Genomic DNA, 24,401 nt, shown 5'->3' with positions numbered 1-24,401 from the left:
GGGGGGTATTAAAAAAAACATGCAATTAAAGAGAGACTGTCACCACATTATAAGTGCCCTATGTCCTACAAAAGGAGATCGGCGCTATAATGTAGGTGACAGCAGTGCTTTTTATTTAGAAAAACTATTTTTACCACTTTGAGCGATTTTTAGCTTTATGCTAATTCGTTTCTTAATGCCCAAGTGAGCGTGTTTTTACTTTAGACCAAGTGGGCGTTGTACAGAGGAGTGTATGACGCTGGCCATTCAGCGTCATATACTTCTCTCCATTCATTTATACAGCACATAGCGATATAGCTATATCGCTATGTGCAGCCACATAAACACACTATAACATTACTGCAGTGTCCTGATAATGAATATACATAACCTCCAGCCAGGACGTGATGTTTATTCAGAATCCTGACATGTCTGAATCTTTTCTGTGAGATTTCCAGCAAGACAAACGTAATCTCGTTTACATCGTAATCTCTCGAGATTACGCGTGGCTTGCTGGAATCTCACAGAAAAGATTCAGACGTGTCAGGATTCTGAATACACATCACGTCCTTGCTGGAGGTAATGTATATTCATTATCAGGACACTGCAGTAATGGATGTGTGGTGGGGGTGGTGTGTGTGGTGTGGTGTGTAGCTGCACATAACGATATAGCTATATCGCTAGTGCAGTGTAAATGAATGGAGAAAAGTGCATGATGCCGATTGGTCAGCGTCATACACTCCCCTGTACAACGCCCACTTGGTCTAAAGTAAAAACACACCCACTTGGGCATTAAGCAACTCATTCACATAAAGTTAAAAATCGCTCATAAAGTGGTAAAAATAGATTGTTTTTCTACATAAAAAGCACTGCTGTCACCTACATTACAGCGTCAATCTCCTTATGTAGGAGATAGGGCACTTATAATGTGGTGACAGAGTCTCTTTAAGCCATTATTCTCTGCATTTCACATTTATGCTGTTTACCATGCAGCGTAAACATCATGCTACCTTTATTCTATGGGTCAGTACAATTTCGGCGATACCAAATATGTATAGACTATGTTTTACTACTTTTGCAGAATAAATACTTTTGAACTAAAATAATTTTAAATTGCTGCTTTCCAAGAGCCATAACTTTATTTTTCCGTCCATGTCGACATATGGGGGCTTGTTTTTTGCTGGACTTCATTGCTACCATTTTGGGGTATATGGGACTTATTGATTAACCTTTTATTATTTTATTTTTTTTGGGGGGGGAGCAATTTTGCCTTTTCTTTTTATGGCGTTCACCTTGTGGTTTAAGTAATATGCTAACTATTTTTTGGGTCATTACGATTGAGGGGATACCATATATGTAAAGTTTGTGGTTTTTTTTATTACACTTTTACTAAATAAAACTATTTTTTATGGGGGGAAAAAAATGTTTGTTCTTTTATGTGTACCTTTTATAAATTTTTATTTCAGTCCCACTAGGAGACTTCACTATGCGATCTTTGGATCGCAGACATAAAGATTTGGGTATACTTCGTATACCAAAGCATTACTGCATGCCAGTATAAAACGGACAGGCATCTATTAGGCCATGCATCTGGCACAGTCTAATCGTTATATAGCCATGAATGCCCACAATTGCATTTGCGGGCCGCCGATGGAGGACAGAGGGAGCTCACTCCCTCTGTAAGCGCGGCATTTGAGGCATTGAACGGTCACGATCTAAGTAAGCTTCGAACACTAGCGTTTGAGCAGGAGCCCGGCTGTCAGACAGCCGAACCCCCGCTCCAGCCTGCACGGGACACCCATTGATTAGACAGCGGTGAAAAGGCAGCAGCCTAGAATAAAGCCACTAAATTACCTCCGTGAAAAGGTTTATCGGCGGTCATTAAGGGGTAAGAATGACAGACCACGTACCTGCCCATCATTACCTTTAAGGGTGCAGTCACACATGGCGTTTTTGGCTCGCATTTTCAGAAGAGTACAAATATGCAGCGGAAAACGTTAAGGCTGGATTCATACATTGCAGATTTGTTGCAGATTTTAATGCAGATGATTGAGCAAAAGCCATAAGTGGATCAAGGAGAAGTTCAAAGATCTTCCTTTAAAATTTCCCATTCCTTTGAAACCACTTCTGCAATAAAATGGCCACCTGACTCCTGGCATATGCAAGGGGGAAAAGGGGAAACATTTTTTACATAAAATTGTAATAAGTAGATTTGATTACTAAATATCTTGTAGAATTCCAGACACTAGTGTGCAAGTATTAAATGTGTTTCCCTATCTCAGAAAGTGATGGCATATCGCTAGGATATGCCATCACTTTCTGTTCAATGGGGGACCGACCGCTGGGACCTGGACTAATCCAGAGAATGAATGCGCCGCATTGCTGGTTAAGTGCTGCAGTTCTTGCACAGCAGCATTCCTGGCAAACAACTGAGCAGGAAACTGCAGAAAGCTCCACTCAAATGAGACGGTATAATTACATTATGAACGATTAGTGAAAGAACAGGCCAGAAATACATAACCCAGGACACTTAAAAGCTAATGTAGAAGTTAGAATTTATTAAAGAAGTTATTACTTTTTTTTTTTTTTTTATGAAGTCTTTTAGCCCAGCTCCTAACATTGATTCATCATGCACACGGCTGTAGTAGTGTATACGGTCCGTGATTATGTCATGGACGGCCAGTGGAGTGTCACCCGCGGGCCGTCCGCAATCACGGACCATGCACACGGAAGTTGTGCATTTATATCAATGGGCCCGGACCCCAATGGCAGACAGTAAAATGACTGGTCCTGAGTAAACTGCGGTCCGCAATTGCAGCCCCCACACGGTCCGCAATTCATTTTTTGCACATGAATTGCGGACGCAAAAACACGGCCGTGTGCATGAGACATAAAAACCAGGGTAAAAATATGAAAACCGACAAATTTTATTAGTATGATTGCCATTTCTAATTTTTTGCTACGGATGCTGTTATGGAGCATTTGAAAGTACATTTCCATTTACCTGGTAGTGCCGTAATGAAGTCCCGTTGTAACATGGGCTTCAAGTAAGAATTAATATGTCCATGCTGGTAGTGACACATTCGCGAAATAAGATGTTCAACAAATTCAACCTGATCTGATTCAGACCACTGATCAAAAAATTTTATACACAAGTCCTTTTCTTTGTCATAATTTCCATCAGATGTGCGCTTCCGAGATACAATCACTGATGAAGTTCCGTTAGTTATCTGTCGAAAAAAAATATTCAAGTGAGATCTGCAACGAATACTAAAGACAGACATACGCCAAGGAAAAAAAAAAAAAAGAAGAAAAAAAAAAAACTGTTTTATTGAATACAAACATTACCTTACACTATCAGGGTGCAGTCACACGCAATACATTGTAAAAATTTCTGCAACAATGAAACTCAGCTCCATTTATCTGAATGAAACTCTTAGAAACCCATCCCCCCCCCCCCCCCCCTGCAGAAACAACCCAATTCAGATGAATAAAACAGATTTTGTCCTAACTTACAGTTTTTTGCAGACCGAAATCTGCCTCAAAATTCCTTCAGGAATTTTGAGGCCGATTTTTCTATCTGCCTGCATTGCGTTTGCCGCGTTTTCTGTGGCGTTTTTCGGCAGCGGCCATTGAGCTCTGTGGGCAAAAACGCAGCGAAGACCGCTTTCTCTACCTCCCATTAATGACAATGGGAGGTTAAAGACGGAGACACCTGAAGAAAGGGAAAAAAAACGCCTCCGTCTCCCATTGAAATGAATAGGAGGCATATTCAGCCATTTTTTTGGCGCGGTTTCGACATCAAAAACAGCGCCAAAAAAGTGTGTGTGAACAGGACCTTTCATTCTCAGAAATTTCTGTAACAAAATCTGCCGCATGTGACTGCACCCTAAGGGCTTGTCCACACGTATTGGAATTGCGGACGGAAAATACACAGCAGAATACAGTAGCAGCAAAGTGGGTGAGACCTAACAAATCTCATCCACACGCTGCGTAAAAACTCCTATCAGAAATTTACCTGCAGCGCACATTTTTCGTATCACAACATGACAATTCCTGCTGCGGAAAGCGGATAGAATTGCTGCAAGAAAAACGCTGCAAAATCCGCACCATTTTCTGCAGTAAAACAACACAGGAAATGGTGCGTTTTTTCCACAGAGGAATGACTGCTACTTTCAACGGAATTGCTGCAGAAATTATCTACAGCAATTCAGTTACGTGTTAACAATCCCTATGGTTGAGTTCCCACAGTGCAGATTTTGCATGCATTTTTTAAGCCAAAACCAGGAACGGAACCTAAACAGAATATATAAAGAAAGGCTGGTTTACAAAATGCAGGCAAAATCTGCAGCAAATATACACTGTGGGAACCCAGCCTAAGTGCACACAGGGCGGATACGCTGCATAAAAGTACAGAGCGTATTAGTCCTGAAAGCCACACAGATTTCCACACCAAATTGTGGTGCAGTTTTTCGTACAGAATTTCCGAAGTGGAAATGCTGTTAAAAAAAAAAATTATTTAATACTTACCCCGTTTTCATAGTGCTGGGTCTCACTGCTCGGAGCACAGCCCAGCCTACTAGGATGACGCTGCAGTCCATGTGACCACTGAAGCCTCTGATTAGTTGCAGCAGTCACATGGGTTGAAATGTCATCCAAGGAGACGGGGCTGCTATGACACCAGGTGGTAAGCATGAACCTTTTTATTATTTTTAAACCAAAAAATGAAGACTTTTTCCTACTGATTTGCAACGGAATCTCAGCTTTTGCGCCACAAAAATCGCAACATTTACCTATTTGGTGCAGTTTTTTCCTCTCCCTCAACAGAAGAAGCTTGCAGGTATCTATTACCGAGTTTTGCCAACTAAAGGCTATGTTCACACGGAGTATTTTGCAGGCGGAATTTCTGCTGCAAAATTCCGTTTGGAAGTTTGAGGCAGATTTTCCTCTGCCTGCATGCCGATTTTCGCTGCGTTTTTCACCAACAGCCATTGAACGCCGCGAGTATAAATGCTGTGAAATACGCTTTCTCTGCCTCCCATTGAAGTCAATGGGAGGTCAGAGGTGTAAACGCCCGAAGATAGGGCATGTCCCTTCTTTCCCCCGCCAGGCGGGTTTACCGATCGCGGGAGAAAACCGCCCTCGCCCCCCATTGAAATCAATGGGAGGCATTTTCGGGACGTTTTTGACGAGTTTTGCGGCGCGGCTTCCGCGGCAAAAAACTGTGTGAACATAGCCAAAAACTATACTAAAAACTGTTTTTTTTTCAAATAACATTCTGGTTGTAGATTTTCATTTCTTTACATGACTATGTGAGCAGCCATCTTGTGAGCAGCTGCACCAGGGATTTGCTTTACAGCAAGCACTTGTACCCTATGTCATTAAAGGTAATGTGTCGCTAGACAGTTAGTCTATAAGTGATTAAACATTGTTCTAATTTTTTACATTTTTTCACGAGTCAGGAAATATTACAAATTAGATTCTAATTTATAACATTTCCCAGTGCTGGTCACTAGATGGAGCAATTCCCAAACTTGCAGCATTGGCATGTGGTAAAGCAACCACATTGCTTTATGCTGCAAAATTTGAGAACACACACTCGCTCTAGTGAGCTCACAGAATCCCCCCTCCCTTATCCTGGCTAGTGCCAGGAGAAAGGAGGGGATTGAACGGTCAAACCTCCTACACTGTGTGTCGCCATTTTTTGAGCTAACACACAGTGTAGTAGGTTTAGATACAGTAGTAAACACACAGAAAAACACGTACATACACAGACCTAACTTACCTGCTCCTGCCGCCGCCGCTCCCTCTGCTCCAAGTGCACAAGTCCGGAAGCCGCGACCGGAAGTAGTAATCTTACTGTCCGGCCGCGGCTTCCGGTCCACAAGAAAATGGCGCCAGACGTCGCTCGGCCGAAGCCCTTCAATTTGGACTGTGTGGGAGCGGCGAATGCGCCGTTCCCACACAGACGGCGTACAGCATAGTGGATGGAACAGGCCCCGTTCGCATTCACTATCGGACTGTATGTGCCGTATTCCATGACTGTATGTGTCGTTAATCGACACATACAGAGATGAAAAAAAAATGGCAGCCCCAATAGACATGAAAAAGTGAAAAAATAAAAAAAAGTAAAAACACAAACACACAAATAAATAAAAAAAAAAATGTAATAAAACACTAAAAGCAAATTGATATTAAAAAAAAATTTTTCGCGACACTCTCCCATATAAGTAAATGATTCATTTAAAGGAAGAGTGTCATGGGAAAAAATTTGAAATAAAGAAAACGTGTACATAAACAGACGGGTGCCAAACAACACACACGGAACTGCAACGCATGACAAACGTGTAATTTTTTGCGGCCGCAAAACACATTCGTCTGAATAAGGCCTTAGGCTGGGTTCACACAACCTATTTTCAGACGTAAACGAGGCGTATTATGCCTCGTTTTAAGTCTGAAAATAGGGCTACAATACGTCGGCAAACATCTGCCCATTCATTTGAATGGGTTTGCCGAACGTACTGTGCAGACGACCTGTTATTTACGCGGCGTCGTTTGACAGCTGTCAAACGACGACGCGTAAAAATACAGCCTCGTCAAAAGAAGTGCAGGACACTTCTTTGGACGTTTTTGGAGCTGTTTTCTCATAGACTCCAATGAAAACAGCTCCAAAAACGGACGTAAAAAACGCAGCGAAAACGGCGCGAAAAACGCCGCGAAAAATGCGAGTTGGTCAAAAAACGTCTGAAAAGCAGGGTCTGTTTTCCCTTGAAAACAGCTCTGGATTTTCAGACGTTTTTGGTCACTACGTGTGCACATACCCTTAGTCTGAGAGGAAAGTTAATGCAAAGAATGTCTCACGTTCAGGTGGGCGCAAGCATGTATTACATGGTCTCCCATTTAGTTAAATGGGTGCCATGTAAAACCACATTTCCTATGGTGGACGAGGGTTTCAGCTGCCGCCGGTCCACATTGAAGCCAAACACCAAAAGCAAATGCTAAAACATGTTCTAACATGTATCATTTTAACAGTTGCAACATGTATTGGGTATACTATTTTCAGGCAAATAATAATTATTCAGTAAAAAGAAAATCTTATTTCCATTTTTTTTGCTAAAGTGTTATAGAATTTGCCATAGAAAGCTATTGTATACAATTCCCTTGTATACTTTTATTACCCAAATTTCAAATCTAATCTCCCAGCACTGCCCAGCGAGTCATTTAACAGACGTCGGCTGCATTCTGACCGAGCAGCAGACAGGGCTGAGATGTTTCCAAAGCTAATTTCCTGCTCCCACTTAAAAAAGAAGTCATTAGTAACGCCCTGTTCACACAGTTTTTTTACACGTTTTTTTGGCGCGGAAACCGCTCCGCAAAACTCGTCAAAAAACACCCGAAAATGCCTCCCATTTATTTCAATGGAAGGCGGAGGCGGATTTTTACCGCGAGCGGAAAAACTGCCTCGCGGTAAAAAGAAGCGACATGACCTATCTTGCGGCGGTTTCCGCCTCCAAAACCCCATTTCAATCAGTGGGAGACGGAAAAAAAAAACGCCCCGACGAGTGTTTTGACACGTTTTTGTCAGACCATTGTACAAAAAACGCCTGGAGCAGATTTTGCAGGAGGAATTTTCCTCCTGAAAAAAACTCTGTGTGAACTAGCCCTTAATGTATTATATTATAGAATTTCCGTATTTGCCATTTCCTAATATAAAAGTATAAATTCAACAATGTGAATTTTTCTTTTTAAATGGTGAACAGTACAAAAAATAAATATTTTCCATAAAAGTGTAACACAAAAATCAAAATATACATGTAAGATATAACCGCGATCGTAATGACCTGAACAATAAAGTTAACATGTTAATTCAAATGCAGGGTGAACGCCATAAAAAAAAAAAAATGCACCAAAAACTGCATAATCGCTATTTTTTTCATTGTCCCTTCAAAAAAAAAAAAAAAAGTTAATCAAGTCACATGAACCCCAAAATGATAGATAAAAACTAAATCGCTGCGCAAAATAAAAGCCCTCATATGGAGACAGATGGAAAAATACACAAGGCTCTCGGAATGTAACAAAATTGTACCCGCCCATAGAATAAAGGTAATATGATATTTACTATGCATGGTAAACGGCGTAAATGTAAACCGCATATAACGAGGGCCGAATTGCTGTTTTGTTCTATTTTCCTCCCCCAAAAAAAAAGTTAACAAAAAAGTTATATATACACCCCAAAATTGTGTCATGGTAAAATACAACTCATCCTGCAGAAGTCCTCACACAGCTATGCCGACTGAAAAAGAAAATAAAGCTATAGCTCTTTTAATGACAATGGAAAAACGAAAAAAAAAATTAAAAAAAATGCTTGGTCATTAAGGCATAAACTAGGCCAGTCACTAAGGGGTTAAACACCCCAGCAATAAAGTTCTGTTTCATGTAAGCGGAGAATGACACAGGATAGGAAATCTAAATTGAACACTAAATAAATACGATAGAAAGGAATTCCCTCTTCCTACCTGCCATAAAGTATTTTTCTTTGGAGATTCATCTTCATTTTGATCATCCATAACAGAAGTCGTCTAATAAAGAGAAATTCATGTCATTACATTTCACATTACATTTTAGATACAGAAAAACAGCATGCAAAAGAAGCACAATAAAAAAAACAAAAAAAAAAACATCTCATTACACATTTCTCTCAAATATCAAATGCTCATCCGCAAATAGCTGGATAACAAAACCGGAGAAAATCTAAAATTACGTATGATTTACCTACATCCTTCCACAAAAGTTTTTCCAGTACAGAGCGCCATTCCCAAAGACACATTAGTAGAATTCCTGGCTGCTTGATGCTACTAGCAGGGGGCTGATCACCCCTTAACCCCTCTCCTCCACAGCCATTTTTCATGCTTTTATTTTCGCTTTCTTCTCCCCACCTGTCAAAAGCTCAAACTTTTTTATTTTTCCGTCGATATAGCCGTATGGCGGCTTGTTTTTTTTGCGGGACGAGCTATTGTTTTTCACGGCACCATTTAATGTACAGCATAATGTACAATCTTTCTGGGGTGGAATGAGAAAAAAAAAACCTGCGATTCTTACATTGTTATTTTGAGTTTTGTTTTTACACTGTGCACCATGCATCATGTTAACCTTGTTGTGCAGGTCAATACGATGAAACCAAAATTAAATAGCTCGCCATATTCTTTCAAGAGGGCTTGTTTTTTGCAGGGTGAGCTCAAGTTTATATTGGTACTGTTTTGGGGTGCATGACTTTTTGATCACTTTTTATTCCATTTTTCATGGGAGAGGGGTTGATAAAAATACAGTGATTCTAACATTTAAATTATATAATTTTATATTACTTTTGGGGAAAAATGGAAAAAAAGTTTTTTTACTTTTAATATTTTTATACATAAAAAAACAAAACGTTTTTTATTACGCCCCCCCCCCCCCCAGGGGACTTGAACTAGCGATCATTGGCTCGCTTGCATGTTATATTGCTATAGCATTAGGCAGGGCTTAATAGAAGCACAAAGATGGCAGACCTGGGGGGGTCATCATTAGGCCCCCAGGTTACCATGACAAATATAAAGACCCCTCGATTGCGTCGTGGGAGGACCATGTGACATCAGAGGGGGTCACCCCCCTTTTTTTAATGGCTTAGATGCTGCGGTTGTTAATGACAGCAGCATCTAAGGGGTTAAACTACTGTGATCCAGCTCGTTGCACTGAAGTGTAATGGCTCAACTTATGGAGCGGCCCAGTCCGTGGACTAGCTCTATACCCCCACCTTCAGTTAGGGGTTAATGGTGGCAGGGGGGGGGGGGTTTTAATTTTTTTACCAGCACGTGTATGAAAGAACAGAATTGTGAAACGTTGTCAAATAAAATATATTAGAAAAAACTCTGCGCTGCTGGCTTCAGAGGGAAAAAAAAGAACTGTAATTGCAGCAACAATGAGTATTGGAAATACAGTTTTTATAGTCAAAGAAAATTTTCATTAAAAAAAAGTAATCCCAGGATGTGATGGAATCGCTAAAATACACCATAAGATTCTGATCAGTGGGGATTCGACCGATGAGATCCCCACCAATCCTGAAAACGAAGGGATCGAGGTCCCTTCAGCATTCCTTACTGCACAGCAGCGCTCCTGACCACCTGCAAAGAAGAGAATTGCAACAGATCTCCATTCAAGTGATTTGGGCTTTGCTGTAGATCCCGGCACAGTTTTCTACAGTGGTGGCGATTTTGCCTTATGTGAACTACTTGATAGGAATATGATGAAAACGAGCCCTTTATGTATTTGTATTCCTAAGTCCCATTCCCACCCCGGCCTGAGCATGTGTGCCCCTTTGTTGGAGGCAGGAGCTGCATTCGAAGGCCCCAAATAACAGGCGTGTCAACACTTGGGGCTTGTCAACACGGAACGGAATTTCTGCAGAAAACTTCTGCAGCAATTCCATTGAAAGTAGCAGACTTTCAGCTGAGGAAAAACGCACCATTTCCCGTGTTTTTTTACTGAAGAAATTGGTGCTTATTTTGCGGCATTTTTCCCAATGTTAGAACATGGAGACATCTCTTCAGAAAAACGCAGCAATTCAGTCCACTTTCCGCGGCAGGAATGGACATGCTGTGGTAAGAAAAATATGCACCGCAGGTCAATTTCTGGTCGGAATTTTTACGCAGCGTGTGGATGAGATTTGAGAAATGTCATCCACTATGCTGCTACTATAGTCTGCTGCGTATTTCTTGTCCGCAATTCCATATGTAAAATACGCAGCAATTCTGCCATGTGTGGACAAGCGCTTATATAGTTGAAAACCTGCAGCACAGACACCTGGGGAGTCCTGTATACAAATAAATAAAGATTTAGTGTCCAGGTCACAGCAAAAAAAGATACTCATACAGGGATTTTTTTTTTAATCATTTAAATGCAAGTGTGAACCTAGCCAAACAGAAGATAAAGGTTGAGAGATCCCAATCATTTTGATGAAATCTGCAGACAGGCAAATATGTATGGAAACAGTCTGACTGCTCTTTCCACTAAAAAGCCTGCTCGTTGAGGCTTATTCACACATCATGGTTTTGTAGAAAACTCTCAGTTGTATTAGGTCTTTGGATGTAAACAAGAACGCTTGCATGCCCTGACAGATATTCACACGTCGCCGTTTTGAGTTATCAAGCCCTTACTTTTTAACATGCCTGATGCTTTGCTCCCTGAAGAGTAGAAGCCACAGGTCTACCTGGCAGTTGCTCATCATCCACTCCGTAGGGCAATAAACGCGCACACCAAGCTGATGGTTTATAGAGGTTTCAAATGGCATAGCGGAGGGCAATACAGCAACAATCTACAGTGTATGGCCAGTATAGACAAATAGGTCTCCTGTGTGTCAACATTAAAGGTACTTTATGTTTTCTATTGTGGAAGAAGGGCGTTCATATTGCTGACCACTAAGATAAATAATGGCTCCTGGAGAGGTCTAAATATGCTAAAAGGCCCGGTTCAGGCGGTTTTTTTGACACGGAAACTGCGCCAAAACCGCCTCCCATTGATTTCAATGGAAGGCGGAAGCATTATGTCCAAAAAAACGCTCATGGGAAAAAGAGGCGTCATGCCCTTTCTTTGGGATGTTTCCATCTCTGACCTCCCATTGATATCAATGGGAAGCCGAGAAAGTGGTTTTCGCTGCGTTTTTGCTCGAGGCGCTTAATGGCCAAACGACGCTGCAAAGAGTGCAGGCAGGTCAAAATCTCTGAAGGAATTTTGAGGCAGATTTTTCCACCTGCAAAAAAACTCAGTGTAAACAGGGCCTTAATCTACAGTAATTAGTTCAGGCCAGGATAGTTGCTAAACACCACAAAATGATTCAACCTAATAGAAATTACATGACAACGTTAAACAATTAGCATCAAGGGATAACGAATCCATAAGAAAACTCCAGCACTCCTCAAAAATTATGGCACACAGTTACACATTGATACACAACACGCTGCTATCTCCAGTAAAATGTACTTATTTTCTGAAGTACCTAGCAGCCATGTTCTTCTCACTGTCTTCTCTATCCAAAAGTTCCTACTTTTCTTTGCCTAATGCTGTACGAATAAATGCAAAAAGCTGCCGCATGGCGTACCAGAGGGATCGAAAGAGGAAATGTCATCTCTGCCTAAATTATATTTTAGGCAGAAGCATGTACATTACATAAAACCCGAAGACAATGATAGTGGTCACCATGTTGGTATTATGCAAGGGCATCCAGCTGTTGTAGGCTCTGTTCACACTAGTGTCATGGTTTGCATTTATAACAGAGCCCTGAGGGATATGCCAGATCTATTTTTAAAGGGATCCAAGACCCATAGACTCCCTTTTTGATAGCAAGTATATTGCTGCAGACTACAGATACTGTATATCAACTCGGAGCAGAGCACATACAATTACAGAGGCAGAGTTATGTTGGCTACTTAAAATCAACCTTATTTTGTGGTGTCGTTAATTCACATGTAGACAATGGTAAAAAGGCAAAAATATTTGGTCACAAGTGACCCAGTAGTTGAAAGAAATAAAGAGAAGAAAATGAATAAAAAAGGTAATCAGGCACCAGATTTTCTAAATATTTTGGTCTCAAGCACAACATTCAAGCAACCGATGATATCAAACTCTAAAAGGGGAACCAATTTGACAACCCCATTGACCAGTACAGAGCAAAGCATAAAAAGGTGGGCTGTCTGATAGACTACCCCCCTTAAATCAAAGAATGGCCCGTATCTGTCCACTGTAAGCAGTTAAAATGAAAGCGAATAATTAGTAAGTGAAAGAGACAAGATGTAACGTAATTAGAAGGAAGGTAGTAATAAGGTCTGAAAGGACCGTCATTTCACAGCGCAAACACACAATAGATTCTTTCTTAAACAAATTGGTGTTCAAGTAATTCTCATGCACGGAACCAAGGCAGTTCTTGAAATCATGCCACATAAAACGAGGCATATATAGATTATATAAAACCAACATGCTCTACAGGTTTCACATTGACACTAAAAAAAACAAAAAAAAACAAAACATGCAAAATGAGTTTACTGTTCAGGCCACCAAGTCAAAACATAAAAAGTGATGGGTAGTGCACAAGACAAAGCATACAGGCATACAGTACAACAAGAAAGAAGAAAGGCACCTGGAGACATCTGACACTGGGCATGCTCTGCAGGCATCTCAGTGCGCACATGCTCTCTACCAGGTTGGAGCAGCCTAGCCACAAAGACCTTGGCACAGAACACTGCAGGGTGACAAAAAGGAAGGAGAAAAGAAGCCGTTAGATGCCACAAAAAGTTTTTCAGGCAGGCAACTTATGAGTATATTAAATGTGTGTAAGAATGGACAGGCAACGCATGCTTTTAGAATTAAATAGAAATGGCCTTTAATAATCGCATGTCATTACTACCTTCATATCCACAGATAAAGAATTGTAAATACTTAAAATAAATCGCTGACAATGTGTTCAGATTTTGGGTATGTTCACACGTAGATGTGAAGGAGTCTCATCCACACGCTGCGGGGGGAAAAGAACGCAGAGAAAACGTTCATAAATTTACCTGCAGTGCCAATTTTATATCCGCACATGTCAATTTATTCGCCGATTCACTGCAGATATTCCTCCGTTGAGATCAATGGGGAAGAAAAAAAAAATGCTGCATTTTCACAGCAAATTCCACGAGAACTGAAAAAAAAAATTAAAAACCTATAAAATCTACTCCCATCTCCTAGCGCTCCTCATAGCTAAACATTCCTGTTCTTCCACCTTGTCTGTTCATTGGCGGCCTCCTGTGATGACACTTCATCACATGTGACTGCCACAGCTGATCACAGAATGAAACATCATCACAAGAAGGCGGCTAAACAGAGACCGGCCGGAGCAGCACGGACACGTTGCTAAGGAAAAGTCAGGAGAGGGGAGTATATATTTTTCTTTCGGTAGGTTGTTTTTTGCAGTGATCAATTTGGCTGAAGAAATAAACTAAAGAATAAGTGAACCCTTCCAACCAATTTCTTATTGTTCTAATGCATCTAAAAAAAAACAAGAAAATGAAGCAACTTTACAAATGGTCTTGATTAAAAATATTCTACCAATTTGTGTTTACAGCTTGTCTGCAGACCTGTGTGTCGCCATGGTTACAGACTACAAACCCTGTGTAGTCTGACCCTGCAGACATGTTAGCCTACTCATTAGGTCCTCTTTTCTTGCCAACATGCAGACAGTAGAAGAGGTGGCAATTTTATAAGTTATATAAACGTTCTAATATAACTGGTTTCATCCATTTGCTGTCAGGTAATGCAAACATTCTTGATAACATCCAGAGGAAAACAACCAAGACACATAATACTTCTAACTACTAAGAGTTTGCTACAATTGTATCCAGTCTAGACAAATCTCTGCAAGGCCTCGTTCACATCAGCATTGGTTTCCATTCATGGGTTCCGTTGCAGCTTTCCGTTGGAGGAACCCATGAAGGGAGTGGCAAACGGAAACCGTAGTGTAGTCGACTTATGGTTTCCACTGCAAAAAAACAAAAAACGGAAACCTTACCATTGAAATAAATGGTAATGCAAACGTCACTTTTGGTTTCCGTTTGGCTTTCCGTGCGTGGGCTCCTCCGACGGAAAGCTGCAACGGAACTTATGAACAGAAACTAGCGCTATTGTGAACACAGCCTAATCTTAAAGAGAATCTGTCACTAGTTCAGCAATGCCCTATCTCTTAGCTAATATAATTGGCGCTGTCACACTAATAATGCTAGTGAAAATTGTGCCCCAAAATGTTTATTTTTTTAAAAGTTATGAGCTTTTTTCTAAATCTCCCCTTCCCTTTAGACTCTCTCTCACACTGTGTGTGAAGCAGCTTCATGCTGATAGGACAGGTCAGAGGCTGTGAGGCGGCTCCACCTCAGGAGAATCGCTTCTGTTACCTCCCAGTTGTCTAATAAAGGCTCATTCTAGAATCGCTGCTGTTACCTCCCAGTTGTCTAATAAAGGCCCATTCTAGAATCGCTGCTGTTACCTCCCAGTTGTCTAATAAAGGCTCATTCTAGAATCGCTTCTGTTACCTCCCAGTTGTCTAATAAAGGCTCATTCTAGAATCGCTTCTGTTACCTCCCAGTTGTCTAATAAAGGCTCATTCTAGAATCGCTGCTGTTACCTCCCGGTTGTCTAATAAAGGCTCATTCTAGAATCGCCGCTGTTACCTCCCAGTTGCCTAATAAAGGCCCATTCTAGAATCGCTGCTGTTACCTCCCAGTTGTCTAATAAAGGCTCATTCTAGAATCGCTGCTGTTACCTCCCAGTTGTCTAATAAAGGCTCATATCTAGAATCGCTGCTGTTACCTCCCGGTTGTCTAATAAAGGCTCATTCTAGAATCGCTGCTGTTACCTCCCAGTTGCCTAATAAAGGCCCATTCTAGAATCGCTGCTGTTACCTCCCAGTTGTCTAATAAAGGCTCATTCTAGAATCGCTGCTGTTACCTCCCAGTTGCCTAATAAAAGCCCATTCTAGAATCGCTGCTGTTACCTCCCAGTTGTCTAATAAAGGCTCATTCTAGAATCGCTGCTGTTACCTCCCAGTTGTCTAATAAAGGCTCATATCTAGAATCGCTGCTGTTACCTCCCAGTTGTCTAATAAAGGCTCACTTACATATTTGGACAAAAGCTCATAACTTTTAAGATAAAAGTTTTGGGACACAATTTTCACTAGCATTATCAGTGTGACAGCACCTGTTAGATTAGCTAGGAGATATTGAATGTCTAAACTAGTGACAGATCCTTTTTAACCCTTTCATCTACGTTGTGAAAGTGTATTTAAATATGGCTGGGCGGGTGCCATAGCTGCCGGGTCTCTGCTGTGTTGCACAGCAGGGACACAGCGGCAATGCTTGCGATCAGAAACATTTCTGATCGCAATCATTTAACCCCTCAGATGCCAGTGTCAGACATGACCATCGGCATCTGAGGGGTTTTTACAGCCCCTTTCACAAGCTCCCGCGCAGTGAGATCGCGGGAGCCGGTGTACTATTCTAGCAGCTTGTGAACGCTCCCAGCCCTGCTAGAGGAAGATTGCTATTGAGACCTGCCTGCGGCAGGTCTCAATAGCAATGCACTAATTTTTCCATAGACTGCAATATTGTGATATTGCAGTCTATAGCATAAGCGATCTAATGATTGCAGGGTCAAGCCCCCTAGGGGGGGCTAAATAAAAGGGAAAAAAAAAATATATAATAATAATTGTAAAAAAAGTTTTTAAAGAAATATATAAAAATTCAAAATCACCCCCCTTACCCCAAATTACATATAATTATTTTTTTTATCCAATACGGTGAACGCCGTAGCGGGGAGAAGAAAAAAAAAAAAAGGTAAAAATGGCCAAATCGCAGGCTGCCAGGTCAACTCCCACAAAAAATTAGAATAAAAAGTGATCGAAATGCCCGCCATTCCCCTAAATGGTATTAATAAAAATGACATCTTTTCACATACAAAAAGACGCCTTACACAGCTCTGTACACAGAAACATTAAAAAGTTATGGCTGTCACAATATGGCAACGCAAAAAAATGTTTTTTTTAAAAAGGTACTAAAACATAACAAAAGCTATATCAATTTGGTATGACCATGATCGTACGGACCCACAGAATAAAGAGAATGTATCATTTTCACCGTACAGTAAACAATGTAAAAACAAAACACATAAAACAATGGAGGAACTGCTGATTTTCCAATTCCACCCAATTCTGAATTTTTTTCCAGCTTAGCAGTACATCACACAATATTAAATAGTACATCTCGTCCCGTAAAAATTAAGCCCTCATATAGCGGTGTTAACGAAAAAAAAAGAATAAAAAAAAATAAAAAATTAAAAGTTATGACCTTTTGAAGGCAGGGAGCAAAATAAAAAGCATTAAAAACTAAAATTTGTCTGGTCCTGAAAGGGTTAAAGAACCACTAAATATAGGTGATATACAGCTGAAGGCCAACCCCTTATCCAAGCCTCACTACTTCAGCAGTCTTAAGGGGGTTTTACACAGGACAATTATCGGCAACGAGCGTTCATATAACGCTCGTTCCCGATAATTGCCTGGTTTAACCCCTTAACGACCAAGGACGAAAATGAACGTCATGGTCGGCTGCTAGTTCCCGCACCATGACGTTCATTTTCGTCTGCATTTCAAACTGTCACTCTGTGTAAACACAGAGTGACAGACGCGCGCTGACAGTTGTCCCCGACAGCTGAGACATCAGTCTTGCCGGACAGCGGACCATCGCCGCTGATTTCGGCAGTTAACCCCTTAAGTGCGGCGACGGATTGCCGTCGCCGCATTTAAGTGGTTTGAAGCACATCAGCAGCCCCCACGAAGTGATCGTGGGGGCTACCGATGCTTGTCACGGCAATCGGAGGTCAGATAATGACCTCCGGGTTGCCATGCACGGAAGCCTCGGAGGAACAGCCTCCGGCCGTTCCTCCTCTGCTTCCTGTCAGTGTGACAGTCACGTCACAATGACAGTTAGAGTACATCACACTACGTGTGTAGTGTAATGTACTCTAGCAGCGATCAAAGCTGCAAGACTAAGTGTCCCCTAGTGGGACAAGTTAAAAAAGTAAAAAAAAAGTAATAAAAATGTTTTAAAAAAAGTGTAAAAATAAAAGTTATAAGTTCTATAAACACTAAATGCTTTTTTTCCTATAATAAGACTTTTATTATAGAAAAAAATGAACACGTTAAAAAAGTACACATATCTGGTATCACCGCGTTCGTAACGAACCCAACTATAAAACTGTAATGTTATTTTTCCCGCACGATGAACACCCCAAAAAAAATCAATAAAAAACTACGACAGAATCGCAATTTTTTGGGTCACCACCGCTCCCTAAATAAAGAATAAAAAGTGATCAAAAAGTCGCATGTACCCGAAAATAATACCGATAAAAACTTCTATCCGTCCCGCAAAAAACAAGCCCTTACACAGCTTTTTTGACTAAAAAATTAAAAAATTATGGCTCTCAGAATATGGTGACACAGAATTTATTTTTTTTATAAATAAGTCATTTTATTGCACAAACGCTAAAAAAAAAAGGACCAAACCTATATACATATGGTATAGCCGTAATCGTACCAACTCACAGAATAAAGTAAAAATGTCATTTATAGCGTACGGTGAGCGCCGCAAAAAAAAAAACCTAAAAAACGGTGTCAGAATTCCTGTTTTTTGCTCAGGATTGCAAAAAAATTTAATAAAAAGTGATCAAAAAAAAAAAACGCATATACCCCAAAATGGAACCAATGAGAACTACAGATTGTCCCGCAACAAATAAGCCTTCACACCACTCTATTGATGGAAAAATAAAAAAGTTATGGCTCTTGGAAAGCGGGGAGTGAAAATCTAAAATATGAAAGCAAAAAATGGATCAGTCCTGAAAGGGTTAATTCATTTCTAATGAAAAAAACGTATGACAACATGTTGGGTATTTCCGTACTCGGGAGAAATTGCTTTATACAAAAATGGTTGTTTTTTTCCTCCTTTATCCCTTGTGAAAATGAGAAAATGCAACATTTTAGTGGAAAAAATTTTGATATTAATTTTCGCGCCCTAATTCTAATAAACTCTGCAAAAGACCCGTGGGGTCTAAATGCTCACTATACCCCTAGAAAAATTCCTTGAAGGTTTTTCCAAAATGGGGTCACTTTTGGGGGGTTTCCACTGTTTTGGTCCCTCCAGTGCATTGCAAATGCGACATGGCACCGAAAACCATTCCAGCAAAATCATAAATCCAAATGGCGCTCCTTCCCTTCTGAGCCCTGCTGTGGGTCCAAACAGCAGTTTATTACCACATATGGGGTATTGTCGTAATCAGGAGACATTGCTTTACAAATGTTGGGGTGCATTTTCTTCATTATTCCTTGTAAATAATAAAAATTTCTATGTTGTTTCAGAAAAAAAGTACATTTTAATTCTTACAGACTAATTTCAATATATTTAGCGAAAAACCTGTGTGGTCAAAATGCTAACTATACCCCTAGATAAATACCTTAAGGGGTCTAGTTTTCGAAATGGGGTCGATTATGGGGAGTTTCTATCATTCTGGCAGCTCAAAGCCTCTCCAAATGTACATTGGGGCCTAAAACATTTTCAAGCAAAATATGAGTCCTGAAAGCCTCCGGGTGTTCCCTTCCTTTGGGGCCCTGCCGTGTGTCCAAACAACGCATTAGGGCCACAATGTGGGTATTTTTGAAAACAGGAGAAAGAGGGTGATAGATTTTGGGGTGTGTTTCTTCATTTTCATGGTCGCTTTACAAAGAAATCGGTCTTCAAACAAATACTTTTATGAAAAAAGTGAAATTATTATTTTTTTCACCTGATATGCATTAAATTTAGCAAAGAACAGTGGGGTCAAAATAATTACTATACCCCTAAATAAATACCTTATGGGGTCTAGTTTTCTAAATGGGGTCGTTTATGGGGAGTTTCTATCGTTCTGGCAGCTCAAAGCCTCTCCAAATGTACAGTGGGGCCTAAAACATTTTCAAGCAAAATATGAGTCCTGAAAGCCTCCGGGTGCTCCCTTCCTTTTGGGTCCTGCCGTGTGTCCAGGCAGCGCATTAGGGCCACAATGTTGGTATTTTTGAAAACAGGAGAAACAGGGTGATAGATTTTGTGGTGTGTTTCTTCATTCTCATGGTCGCTTTACAAAGAAATTGGTCTTCAAACTGATACTTTTATGAAAAAAAGTGAAATTTTTTTTTTTTTCACCTGCTATGTATTAAATTTAGCAAAAAACTGTGGGGTCAAAATACTTACTATACCCTTAGGTAAATACCTTAAGGGGTCTAGTTTTCTAAATGGGGTCATTTGTGGGGGTTTCCACCATTCTGACACCTATGAGCCTCTGAAAACCTGGCTTGGTGCAGGAAAACAAAATGTACTTCAAAATTTATAAAATTATTATTCAATTTGTAAGTCCTCTAAATTGCTGAAAATGTATTTTATTTTTTCAAAAGTGCTGCCAAAATGGAGTAAAGAGATAGAAATATATATTTAATTAAAAAAATTGTACAGTATGTGTGTACATATGTGACATATTGCAGTTAAAAATAGGGGAAAATGGTAATTTTTACAAAATTTCTTCCATTTTTCTATTTTTTTATTAATTTCCGCAAATCGTATCAGTCTACTTTTACCACTAAAATAAAGTACAACATGTGACGAAAAAACAATGTCAGAATTACTTGGATATTCAAAACTTTCACAGAGTTATTCTCTGATAAAGTCGGACATACCAGATTTGACAAATCTGGCTTGGTCATTAAGGTACAAACATGCCCGGTCATTAAGGGGTTAAAACAGGGAAACGATCACCAGATGAGCAAGCAAACGCTCAAACATCCGCTGGTCGTATCGTTTCAAAAAAGTGAAATATCGTTGTGAGCAGCACATCTCCCTGCGAAAACCGGGAGACGAGATGCCGACATGATAACGTATGGGGACGAGAGATCGGAATAACGACCGCTCATCCCCATCCATAGCTCCGTGTGACAGGAGCAAACGAGCGCCAATCAATGACGTCTCGTTGATCTGCGCTCGCTGCACCGGCCGGTGTAAATGGGCCTGTAACCCCTTAACGCTCAGTGACGTACTATTCCGTCATGCTGACCGCCCCATTCAGTGACGGAATAGTACATCACAGGGAAAATGCAGCGCCATTTTCCGCTGGCGCGTGCACGAGCTGTGACAGCTGCTGTTTCGGATAGCAGACCATCACAGCTCAATACGGCAGGACCTGTCGCGATGGTCCCGCCTCTACAATCGCCGCTATTGGTCAGTCAGTGAGTAACTGTCCAATAACGGCGATCGATGTCTAAACTTCCTCTCCCTGACATCACATCCTGCCGCACCTGCCCTGAACGCCTCTGTTGGGGATAGCGAGGCGTTCAGAGCGGTTGTGAGAAGAGAGGGAGAAGAGCAAGGTCCTAAAAAAAAAGGTCTATAAAAAAAAAAAAAAAACTTTTTCTGCATCCCACCTCTCCCATCCACTACCCACTCCTGTACCCTTCCTTCTTGTGTTCCCCCACGTTTTTGGTCAGTGACCTATCACTGACCACGTCTTCACGATTTCTTGGTCACTGGGGATTATTTTATTCTTTATGAAAATTATAAAAAAATAAATAAATATATATATATATATATACACACTTTAAAAAAAACAGTTCATTTAGGCAATTTAACTGGTTAGTTTAGTATTCGGGTTAGTTAGTGTCACAGAACCATCAAAAAGCGTAGTGAGGGAATATAGCGTCCGGAATCGGTCACCGAAGTTAGATCTAGCGTTAGGGGTCCATCACCGTAATTAGGTTTAGCATCAGGGAAGCTCGGAATAATCTAGTTAGGTTTAGTGTTAGGAACCCTCGCCCTAGTTAGGTTTAGTCTCAGGGAAGCACAATCGTTCTATAAAAACACTAATTTTTTGGGCTAGTTAGGGAAGCAAACAAACATGTCCCAACGATCAGGGAAGTCCACTTGTTCTCCAAAAACAAAACATAACATGCTTTTGTGCTAGTTGTGCTTTTTTTTTTCTGTATATACATTTTGTCTAAGCACAACAAACATGTTCCAACGGACATTTACTGCCGAAGAGGAGTATTCATTTCTGGCCTCCGACACAGACTTGTCGGATGGTGAGACTGTTTTATTTATCCACCTCCTCATCCAGTGATGAAAAAGAGGAACCCCCTAGGAGACGCCCCAGGACCACAACTACAGTTGAAACCCCCGAGCGAAATGACCCTGCCGCAGTTGAAACCCCCGAGCGAAGTGACCCCTTTTGGACCCCCACACCAGACATTTATGAGCCTCAAATCCCCGAGTACACTGGCAGCTCAGGGATAAAATTTAATACGGCAGGGCTCAGTGAAATTGACTTTTTCAAGTTCTTCTTCACTGATGACTTTATAGAGCTTATGGTCTCCCAGACAAATTTATATGCCCAACAGTATATTACTAAGCAGCCAACATAATTTTATGCCCAATCCCACAGGTGGACCCCTGTAGACGCAGCAGAGTTGGGAAAGTTCTGGGGACATCACTTGAACACGGGGCTTCTGAAAAAGCCATCCATTAGAACATACTGGAGCACGGACATCTTATACCCCACCCCGATGTACCGTATGGCCATGTCTAGGATGCGTTATGAGGCAATACTTCACTTCTTAAATTATACTGATAATGAGCAGTGCCCACCCCGAGATGACCCCAGTTTTGACAGTTTGTATAAACGGAGACCCCTATTAGACCATTTCAGTGCCCGGTTTGCCCACGCATACACCCCAGAGAAGTGTATATCTATTGATGTGTACTTGGTACATTTTAAAGGGAGGCTTCAATTCCGCCAGTACCTGCCAAGTAAAAGGGCAAGTTATGGCGTGAAGATATATAAGCTGTGCGAGAGTGAATCAGGGTATTCGTACATATTTAGAATATATGAAGGGAAGGACAGCAGTATTCATCCCCCAGAATGCCCCCCCTTACTGGGAGTTAAAGAGGCTCTGTCACCAGATTTTGCAACCCCTATCTGCTATTGCAGCAGATAGGCGCTGCAATGTAGATAAGAGTAACGTTTTTATTTTTAAAAAACGAGCATTTTTGGCCAAGTTATGACCATTTTTGTTTTTATGCAAATGAGGCTTGCAAAAGTACAACTGGGCGTGTTTACAGTAAAAGTACAACTGGGCGTGTATTATGTGCGTACATCGGGGCGTTTTTACTACTTTTACTAGCTGGGCGTTCTGACGAGAAGTATCATCCACTTCTCTTCAGAACGCCCAGCTTCTGGCAGTGCAGACACACAGCGTGTTCTCGAGAGATCACGCTGTGACGTCACTCACTTCCTGCCCCAGGTCCTGCATCGTGTCGGACGAGCGAGGACACATCGGCACCAGAGGCTACAGTTGATTCTGCAGCAGCATCGGAGTTTGCAGGTAAGTCGATGTAGCTACTTACCGGCAAACGCTGATGCTGCTGCAGAATCAACTGTAGCCTCTGGTGCCGACACGATGCAGGACCTGGGGCGGAAGTGAGTGACTTCACAGCGTGATCTCTCGAGAACACGCTGTGTGTCTGCACTGCCAGAAGCTGGGCGTTCTGAAGAGAAGTGGATGATACTTCTCGTCAGAACGCCCAGCTAGTAAAAGTAGTAAAAACGCCCCGATGTACGCACATAATACACGCCCACTTGGACTTTTACTGTAAACACGCCCAGTTGTACTTTTGCAAGCCTCATTTGCATAAATACAAAAATGGTCATAACTTGGCCAAAATTGCTCGTTTTTTAAAAATAAAAACGTTACTCTTATCTACATTGCAGCGCCGATCTGCTGCAATAGCAGATAGGGGTTGCAAAATCTGGTGACAGAGCCTCTTTAATGCAAAAATTGTGTGGGATCTGGTGCACCCACTGCTGGACCAGGATTACCACCTCTACCTGGATAATTTTTATACCAGCGTCCAACTCTTCAAGTGCCTCGCTTCCAGAAGTACTGCGGCATGCGGCACTGCTAGAAAAATAAATAAATCTGAGAGGCCTCCCTAAAACACTGCTTGGGCAAACATTCACAAGGGGTGAGAGCAGGGCACATTCTAGCAGCAACATATTGTGTGTCAAGTACAAGGACAAGAGAGATGTCCTTGTATTGACAATACATGGAGACACCAGTACCCATGTACCAGAACGAGGTTCCAGTACAAAGACCCCAAAACCAGACTGCATCCTGGACTACAATAGGTACATGGGAGGGGTGGACTTGTCAGATCAAGTCCTGAAGCGCTAGAATGCCATGTGGAAATCTAGGGTGTGGTATAGAAGCTGGCCGTGCACATCATACAGATGGCATTATACAATGCGTACGTGCTATGTCGATATGCAGGCCAGAAGGGAATTTTCCTGGAATTTCAAGAGGTGGTTATCAAGAACCTAATCATTAGGGATCAAGAAGAGGGAGCACCCAGTACTTCTGGAAGTGAGGCCACACGTATCGTACCAGGGCAACACTATCCAGGTGTAATGTCCGTGGCTGCGGGCTCTTAGCTCCAACCTCCCCCTGACAGCCGCAGCCACGAGTCGTCAAGGGCTGGCCCCAGCCTCCTCCTCAGGAGACGCCAGCGCCCGCGTCCACTCACCTCAGCCGGATCCCGTAGGACCTCGTGGATGAACTTTGACCCGTGAGTATCCAGCCCCCTAGTTCTATGCCTGAGTGTTGTTGTGTTCCCTAGTTTGTTTATGTGATGGTCTCCTAGTGTGTTTCCTGTTCCAGTCCCTGTACCTATACCTGTTTCCAGTTCCTTTTCCTAGCAATCCATACATTCCTGGTCTAGCACGGAGCTGTGCCAAAGTCGTGCTGC

The 24,401-nt window shown here is 41.5% G+C and overlaps 1 protein-coding gene across 2 annotated transcripts in view; it reads right to left on the bottom strand.

The window, feature by feature from the left end:
• Positions 1-24,401, bottom strand: part of FBXW11 (F-box and WD repeat domain containing 11) — a 101,347-nt gene that overhangs the window by 50,361 nt on the left and 26,585 nt on the right. Inside the window, exons 2-4 of one of the 2 annotated variants that reach the window (XM_075856346.1) lie at positions 13,145-13,246; positions 8,496-8,558; positions 2,984-3,209 (exon numbers count right to left, since the gene is read on the bottom strand). In XM_075856346.1, the coding sequence (XP_075712461.1) occupies positions 2,984-3,209; positions 8,496-8,558; positions 13,145-13,246 (391 nt within the window). The remainder of the gene's footprint in view (positions 1-2,983; positions 3,210-8,495; positions 8,559-13,144; positions 13,247-24,401) is intronic. The other variant, XM_075856347.1, reaches the window with a different exon arrangement.

This window comes from Rhinoderma darwinii, chromosome 3 (assembly GCF_050947455.1).
Source record: "Rhinoderma darwinii isolate aRhiDar2 chromosome 3, aRhiDar2.hap1, whole genome shotgun sequence".
Classification (NCBI taxonomy): Eukaryota; Metazoa; Chordata; class Amphibia; order Anura; family Rhinodermatidae; genus Rhinoderma; species Rhinoderma darwinii.
Note: the sequence above shows the minus strand (reverse complement) of the source record. Positions and strands in the feature narration are given on the sequence as shown.